A 9,552-nucleotide genomic window follows, 5' to 3' on the forward strand; every position below is an offset into this window, starting at 1 on the left:
TGTGTTAAGTGATAAGACATGCTTCCTTCACCTAGGGCCTCTGGACTTTCTATGAGCACTGTGCCAGCCACTGAGCTTTTGGTTTGATCATCTGAGGTCCTCAGAAGAACAGGGTGAGGGAGGTACAGCCCCCAGCACACACACACACACACACACACACACACACACACACACACACACGAAACAAAAATAAACAGATAACAAAAAGCATGCGTCTATTCTTTATGGAACAAAAAAAGATAAAAGGAGGGATTTGGGGAAACAGAGGACATAGCAAGAATTACATATCCCCAACAAAAACAAACAGTAAACACAATTCAGGAGCTTATTTCTGAACTCCCTTCTGTACTGTTCTATATTTAACCAAATATATTACATCATAGCAATTCCTAGGGATCATTTCACTTAACACAAAATTTCTTAACATTTGGGTTAGATTAATCAGAGTTGAATGGTTTAGCTAAAGTCTTCACAAAATAGTTTTGAACTGTCTTGCCATTTGTAAACAGTATTTTATGTACTTCCATGAAATAAAAGTATTAACAAGTTTACATTTATTTTATTTCAGTCTAGCATTCATTTTCTGTATTTGTTGACATATACAAATTTATATTACTTTTGTTAGGATTTTAATTTTTACCTTAAACATATATTTATTTTAACTATTCTAATTGTCTTTTCTGTATTGTTTGACAGAAATTGCAAATGCCTCCTTGTACTGAATGTGAGGTGAAAAAAACCCCGGAAAAACAATTGACCAGCTTTGAAGGGAGGGCAACTAGAGAAGAAAAAATACTGTAAATATCAAGAAACTGTGTTAAAAACATCACTTGTGATTATCTTCATACTCTTTTCAAACCACAGGCTTGATGGAAATACTAAGTTTTTAAAGCATGCAACTTTTTCACAATTTTCTGTAACTTTATATAAAGTAGTCTACAAATTTTCCAAGAGATTTCAGGCCAATTATGATCCTTAAGCAATAACCTAATTAAAATGGATATCCACAGTCATAAATAGTCATTGTCATCAGTAAATTGCCCAGCATAAATTGGTCAGTTCTGAACTCAAATGCAGTGAACAACATTTAATCCTTCTGGTTCATTGGGTATCTAGTTCTTTATGATCTAGTTTTGAATTCAACTGGAGAATGATAAAAATTTTGTGGATCCTTGGCATTCTTAGAATCCAAATTGCAACCAAATCATAAAGATTCTGTTCCACATTGGCCATTGGGAGTCACTTTAAGGTTGGAATCTGTGCCAACCTGAATATATTGTTTATTGGAGGGTGTTTATTGCCATTCCTATTATTATTTTGAACCATGTCTAAATAAAGTCAAGACAATTCTGTCAGATTTTTAGTCAACTAACAAAATTCATTAAACATGTTTAGTATGATGTAGACAAAATATCTGGATGAATGACTGAATTTCTGACACAATTGACAAGATCTTTTTTGGCATTCTATAGACACATCCCTATGGTTGTCTGCTGGACATTACTCCAAGTTAGGAATTGAGTTCTTTGAAATGCTTGGCAAGATTTTGTGTGTGTGTGTGCGAAATTGGGTAGTGGAATGTGGGATGACAAGAGGGTTGCAAAACAGAAATATGCAAGCAGATAATACACATTTTAAAATGGGGAGTTGATGAAATTAAAACAGCCATGAAGAACCAATGAACCCAGATTTGTATATTTTGAAAACAAATGTATTACTAAAACAAGTCAACAGCTGTGATCATCACTGAAGTTGGGTCTCTCCATAGGAATACCACTAATCAAATAAATGCACTCCTGAATCATCTAAAATGTAGCTCACGATCAATAGGAATTGATACATGAATAATAGTCTGATAGGATTGACAGCATCAAACTTAAAGACTCAAATTAATGCGTTAAAATGATTCAGTTAGGTTGTGTGCACAGAATATATTTGCGTCTACTGACTAGATCCATTTTGCAAACACATAAAGCATACATAACAATTGGTTTTATAGAATGGATCTCCAAGTTAATGTATTTGGAGCACTGCATCTTAGAAGATATTGTTACTTTAAGAAAGGAAGGGAGAGAAGAAGGGAGGGAAGGAAGGAAGAAAGGAAGGAAAGTAGGGAAGGAGGGAGGAAGGAAGGAGAAATGGAAGGAGGGAGGAAGGAAATCTGTAATTAATGGATGACCTTAAATTCTGATATATAATGGCACACCTTTGATCTCAGTGATGTAGTCCAAGAAATTTAGTGGTTTGGAGGAATGTCAAACTATCATAAATATTATAAGTATTATTGTGATATAACCACGTGACAGTTATACTTGTGGAGTAATTCAGTGTCATTTATCTGTATTTTTTTTTTTAAGATTTCAGGCTACCCCCCCCCAAAAAAAAAGAGAGAGAGAGAGAATTTATTTTATAGATGGTCCTTAGAGGTTTCAAACAAAGTGACCAGGATAGAAGAAAAAAAAATCAAGGTCCAAATTTTCCTCTTAGCTCTAATACTCTTTTAATTCTTTGAGATGGATTATTGCTAGTTTCTGAGTTCTGTTCCTCATAATTTCCCCACTGTACCCAGAAACCCTAACCAGCTTCAATGATTATAGAAGGAAAGCTGCTAATTTATTTTAATTTAGGTTCACTTCCCCAAACCCATCCCATGCTCCAATCTCCCTCCATAGACCCTATGGAAAGTTAATCACCATTTCACCTTAGCACATGTTTTGAGGCAACTTTGAAACTAATAAAAAGAGAATCGAACTGATATTTTCTGAAATTTTTATAAGATGTTGAAAGATGAGAATTTAGCTTAATATTAATCAAATTTCAACAGTTTCACTTGTAAATTATTTTTCCCAAGCTCTAAATCTCTAATATGTGACAATAATCAATGTGTTTCTCTTAATTACTGGCATGATCAAGTGGGCTTTCCATGAGTATAATGTGTAAGTTTTTCTTTAATAATAGATATCATTATGCATCCTTCAGAGTTGACTGTGGTTTACGCATTGCATTATTTGTTTCAAAACAAAAAAGTATCGTAGCAGAAGTGCTTTATAAATACTTTTAAGAAATATTATGCAAATTCCTTTTAATAGTCAAAGCACAGAATTCCTTTTTTTTTTTAGTGTATTATGTGACTTTAATGAATGCATTTTATTTTTTTCAATTCTTTAATTGCTTTAAAATAGCATCCAAAAGGTTTAAAATGCTTTACTTACATGTGCGGTTTTGTCCATAAAAGAGATGCTGTCTCTTATTATTTCTTTTACTTAACAGTTAGATAAGTCGATGTTGTTTTTGAGGCGTTAACATTCATAGCCTAACTACCCTCACATGGAAGGAAATATTAGCTGACGTTAAATTCAGGTAGTGTAATTCTATTACGTGCCTGTAATGGTAAGCAGTAAAAGATTACTAAAAATTTGCAGAATGTAAATTGACTCCTATTGAAAAACAAATATACTTTTTCCACTGGAATAAACTTGTTTTAATATAAGTACTAATGAAACTAACAAAAACATACTTCTCTAGTTATTTTAAAATATTAATCTATGCTATATAGCCATTCTAAGTTAGGAGTTCATTTTGGACTTTGTTTTTCCTTTTCTATGCATTACATTATATGTAAATTGTATGAGTGCCTAAAATGTATAAGGCCTGAATGCTGACTGTCTATCCAATGCCAACATGCCTCAGAAGAAAAGTGACTCATTCAGTAACTCATCTAGATGTGGTTTTCTGTGTGATCTTAAAATCTCTGAATACTGAATATATTAGATGACTAACTTTTTTTTAATCATTCCTTAAGCATATGTTTAGCATTATAATGCTATTTCAGACACAATTCTGTTTCATAAAATATACGGGATTACAAGTCTAAGAGAGGTGAGAAGTAGACATTTACTGTTTTAGATTACAGTGCAGAGAGCTGGATTAAAACAGTATCTGTTGAACTTTGCTCTAATGGAATCTTATTCTTATAGCTCAGGTACTGTAAGGAGCATTAATGGCCGCAGAGGCTGAGATGATTACTGATACCATAGAGTGAGTTGAGCTGGGCAGACCTAGAGAGTTATGAAAACATAGACTTGTTTACTTAGGGGATGTTTTCTTAGTCATGTGTACAGTCTTAGATCCCCCCAAACTATTTGTTGGATTATGTTATATATATCAATGGTCAATGGTAAAGAATAAAAGTTACTGAAAGATGGCCTATTTTTCCTCAATAAAGATTTATTACCAAGACTACCATGTATATCCTCCTACATCAACTAGTTGAAAAAGCAAATATTAACATTAAAAATAGTACTTGCTTTTGTGTATCCAGTGGTAAGAACTTTTTGGGAAATGTCACCCTGGGAGTGTCTTCAACCTCTCCTGCTCATGTCTCAGAAATCTTTCATTTTATTTAGGGTGTATTTTTTATTTCATTTTGTTATAATGGATGTTGTAGATTTTTATATTTTTTGTTTGCAAATGAGTTTCAGGTGTGCAGAACTAGCTACCTCCTCGAAGGTGCTGAAATACTTGTTGAATGAATTCATTCAGAACTTGAAGCAGCAAGGGAAGAAAAAGGAAGCAGAAGTGAGCCTGTTCCAGTGTGGTAGCAGGGAATCATAAGATGTCTTTTTTTTTTTTTTTTTTAAGATTTTATTTATTTATTTATTTGACAGACAGAGATCATATGTAGGCAGAGAGGCAAAGAGAGTGAGAGGAGGAAGCTGGCTCCCCACTGAGCAGAAAGCCAGATGCAGGGCTCCATCCAAGAACCCCGGTATCATGACCTGAGCCAAAGACAGAAACTTTAACCCGCTGAGCCACCCAGGCACCCCAAGACTTCGTCTTTTAGGAAGAGAACATACACAAAAACATTTCCATTCTGGTTTTTTGTTTTGTTTTGTTTCTAAGCTATTTTTCCTTGCCTCCCCGCTCCCCCCCCACCGCTGTCGAGAGATGGAGCCCTGGGCCTGTGGCTGTGACTTTAAGCAGAAGAGATGTGGCATTTCTGGATGAATTTGGAAATGCTGCTCAACGTCACATACACAATTCACACGGCTTGTGTGTGTCCTTAGTGGGAATCAACCTTAGATGTTCACCTGGATCTACCCAGTCCGCTTGATGTCATTTAGTATTTAAGTTTCTAACTTCTTAGGCCTTAAACTGTTGGACTTCAGAAATTCTCCTGTGTGCCCTACCCCATTCTGCAGTTGCAGCTGCTCTCCTGGTCCTTTAGTGGACTCAGCGCCCACTGCTGCTGAGCAGGTGACTGCACAGCTAGAGGGTGGCGATCTGGGCTCCACAAACCCTCACCTTCAGCTAGAGTACCTGTTCTTTCATACAGTTGATTTGTTGGGCTTACACACCCTATGTATACTTTTATTTGCCATCTTTATCAATTTTAATTGGTATGTGTATGAAGTTCATTTTTAAATGTTTTTTAAATTGATATCAATGTATTATTTGTTTCAGGGGGTACAGGTCTGTGATTCATCAGTCTTACACAATCTACAGCACTCACCACAGCACATACCCTCCCTAATGTCCATCACCCAGCCACCCCATTGCTCCCATCCCCGCCCCGTCCAGCAGCCCTCAGTTTGTTTCCTGAGATTAAGAATCTCTTATGGTTTGTCTCCCTCTCTGATTTCATCTTGTTTCATATTTTCTCTCTCCTCCCCTATGATCCTCTGCCTTATTTCTTAAATTCCACATATCAGTGAAAGCATATGATATTGTCTTTCTCTGATTGACTTAATTCGCTTAGCATAATACCCTCTGGTTCCATCCACCTCATTGCAAATGCTTTTAATGAAGAAAGGGAGTCCATGTCTAATGTGATTTGAAAAATCACTGAATACAATAATCTCTACTATCCCTTCTCCCCATATGTCCCTTCAGTCAGCCAGTCATTCAGTTGTTCAAAAAAATGTTCCTTGAGATTTTCAAATGTGTCTGCCATTCCACTTTCTGTTCAAAATAGCAGTGATGAGAGGAAGTAGTAATTATGAGCACTTCTATTGCACTTAATGTTCCAGTCCTTGCTTTTAGAGCTCTTTAAAAAGTTGTTAAATATTCTCAGGTTTATTTGAGACTGATATTATAGTTATCCTTATTTCACAGAGGAAATGGAGGTAGAAAAATAGTAATTGCCTGAGATAGTGCAGATAGTAAGAGGAAAGGGTTGGATTCAGGCCCAGAGATGACTTTCTGGGATCCACGTGCTTAACCCAGTCATCATGTTGCCTCTCCTACAAAGGCCAGAGTCCCGCCTTCAGGGCATTTATGGTGTAGCAGAGGAGCCATCATGAATGCAGGAGGCACAGCTAAATGCATGACTGTAGGGAAGAGGAAGAATTTTTTTCCTTTGTCCTTCGAATGCTTTCATTTGGTTTAAGAGTTAAATTGACAGGACACAGATTAACAGCAGAAAAATAAAAAGTTTTCTTACATGTGCTTAGAGACCCAATCATGAAATTGAAACCTAAAGAAATGACCAGAGCAGGCAGGTTTTATCCTTTTTGCACAAACAAGCAACAAATCTGTGGAGCTGACAGAACCACCCCCCCGCCCCACAAAAAAACCAAAACCAAAAACAAAACTTAACATTGGGAGCTTCAGTTAATAAGACATTTTAAACAGAATTTGGGCTGGGATAGTAAATTAGATCACCATTTCCCTTCATGTCATGCAGATACAGTAAAATCTTGGGAAAGTCCTATAATGCCATATGTTTAAATTAGTAAAAAGTCACAAGGGTAATGTTTATTATACAGTCTTTTCGGTTCTGAATTTCCTGTCTCTGGTAGTAAGGATATAGCCTTACGTCCTGGTACAAGATGGTTAACGTCCACATGGGAGATTTATTTCCTGTTCTCTGGAGACAAAGTGTGGGGAAGGTCACAGTATTCTTTCTGCATTGCTGTTTCTTAAGTAACTTTTATTTAAAATGATCAATTTGCCAAAGTGGCACATTTTGGGGTAGCCAGCCCTTGGCCCCTACAACTGCTCTAAAAACAAAACAAAAGAAGACAAAATAGGGTTCTCTTGACAGCATACCCCAAGGCAGGGGGAGCAGGGTGTGAATTTATCTTGTCTGTGTGAAGTCTTCACTGAGAAAATACTATTAAACTAAGACTGATGAATTTATGCTATTTTGCATGGGTGCGGAAAACGTCAAAAAATAGTTTTGTAGTGTTTACAGATACTAGCCGACAATATTTAAAAGTGAATACTTGAATTCAAATAACCAGATTGTTGTGAGTTAGTGCTGTTCAAAAAAACAAAAGCATCATATGGGAAAATTTCCATTGCTTTCTATTCCCTGAAGCCTAGGACATATGGGTCTTTTAAGTATAGATGACAATAAAATCTAGGTTTCTTCCACGGAAAACTTCCAAATAGGTTTCTATTTTCTTTCATAAAAATAGAAATTGTATTTCTCAGCCTTATACTTGGGGTAAGATCTCTATTTCTCTTCTTCCCTCTCTCCCCTTCCATTTCTCTTCCTCCCTTTTCTCCCCCTTACATCCCCCAGAAAAGCCATACTTTCCACAGCAAAATGATTCATCAGGATGTCTACTTCTCTAATCCCATGATAGCATCTGCATCAGAAGTAAAGTAATTGTGGTGTGTATGTGTTCCCCCCTTTTCCCCTTTGTAGTACTCCCACGTTTAAATTCCTTAATTCCTTTGAGAATACCATTTCCCTTCAGGTCATGCAGATACAGTAAAATCTTGGGAAAGTCCTATAATGCCATATGTTTATTCCTAGAAAATCAGGCTCTATTCGAGGCTCCTGGAAGAAGCAGTTGCCCTTGATCAAGTTGCACTTGATAACTGTCAAATGAGCACACGTTCACCAGTAATATCTACCGAGGGTGAGAAGAAGAAAGTCATCTATAGTGAGTCATGTCCTTTTTCTGACTCAGGCTTATCTTTACTACTTTTTTATGATACAGCACCCTTTGAAAGCAGGTCAAGACTTAGATAGTCAGCGGATGGCTCAAATTTAGAAGATGCGTGGAGTGCTTATCCCTGCTAAGCTCCTATTAAATTGATGGCACAGGCAAAATAATAAGTTGGTGCTTTTTCCTCTGCAATTTTCTGTTTTACCCCATTATACTTCTTCAGTCTTTTTTTTTTTTTAAAGATTTTATTTATTCATTTGACACAGAGAGATCACAAGTAGGCAGAGAGGCAGGCAGAGAGAGAGAGAGGAGGAAGAAGGCTCCCCGCGGAGCAGAGAGCCCGATGCGGGACTCGATCTCAGGACCCTGAGATCATGACCTGAGCCGAAGGCAGCGGCTTAACCCACTGAGCCACCCAGGCGCCCTATACTTCTTCAGTCTTGATCCCCAAACTTAAAGACTCCAGGGCTGGAAATCCCCAAAGCTGCTCTTCAAGACTTTCTTTGGAATAATGCGTCAAGTATGTAAATCTTGGTGTCCACTCGGCAGAAAGCCTACCGAGAAGAAATGGCCAAAGAAATGGTCATTTTGTCATCAGGAATAAAATGCGCCGCTGCCAGTTGGCTCATGAAAGCCACTGAGAATGACTTCAGGGGACATGGACATGGAAGAAAAGAACAGTACAATATGGGTAAGAGGAACGGGTATCAAAGAGCACATTTTAGAATCGATTCTTTTAATGCCTGAGGACCTAGATCCTTCTTAAGAAGACGCGGCATAAATAAAATAGAATGTGTATACTAGATGTGTTTCTGGTCATTTGTTACACAGCAAATGTACATGATTTAATGAATACTGGAGTGATTAATGTTTGCAGATTTGAAAAAGGTATGATGTAAAGAATAAACATTCCTTGAATCGATGGAACTGGAGACCAGCGAGGTGTGTTGAAAAAAAAAAAATTAGATCATTGTCAAGTTGATGCACTCTTATCGTACCTGACAAAGAATACACCCTCTCTCATTGTATCCTCCTGATTGTAAAACGAGCTTGTTTATGTGTTTGATGTGTTTATGCATTTTTCACCTTGATATGATTAAAGAGGAAGGTGGGGAAATATGAACCCTGAAAACAATTATCCTCTTTCTTCCCATAATGGAGACATAGACTGGTTTTTTGAATGAAAGCATAGGGCAAAACTTTGCTCTAGTCTCTAGTCTCTATGGTGCTAATCCTGCAGTCTGTCATTTCCTCTTCCATTGTTACTTTATCTGGTGGGAGGAGGGGAGGTGTCAGGGTACACATTTAAAGCTGTTCTTTTCTTTTGGTATTGGAGTTCACAAATAAATTCAGAGATTTCTAGTATGCATTTGTGTTATCTATGGACATGCTATTTATTAACTGAAACCTAACAATTGTTGATGTATCTTCTCATATAGTGTGTGTGTGCTATATGACTCTATTCCCGTTCCTATTTGCAGATGCACATTGCAAACATCATTATCATGGTTTCCACACACAATTATGCTTTCTGACATTTTTGAACATTCTAATTGGTGGATGCAAAAATTTAGTGTATGAATATCTTCATGTTTACTTCCCTATCTATGCATGTACATATATGTATTCATGTGTTCCTGGATATAAATTC

The 9,552-nt window shown here is 36.8% G+C and overlaps 1 protein-coding gene across 1 annotated transcript in view; it reads left to right on the forward strand.

Annotated features, from left to right (window-relative positions):
* The window catches only part of LUZP2 (leucine zipper protein 2), a 495,906-nt gene extending 491,664 nt beyond the window's left edge, over positions 1–4,242 (forward strand). The window contains exon 12 of the mRNA XM_032358537.1: positions 697–4,242. Coding sequence (XP_032214428.1) covers positions 697–801 — 105 coding nt within the window. The 3' untranslated portion in view covers positions 802–4,242. The remainder of the gene's footprint in view (positions 1–696) is intronic.
* Positions 4,243–9,552: the final 5,310 nt, after the last annotated feature.

The sequence above is a fragment of the Mustela erminea genome, chromosome 9, assembly GCF_009829155.1.
Source record: "Mustela erminea isolate mMusErm1 chromosome 9, mMusErm1.Pri, whole genome shotgun sequence".
NCBI classification, from domain to species: Eukaryota; Metazoa; Chordata; class Mammalia; order Carnivora; family Mustelidae; genus Mustela; species Mustela erminea.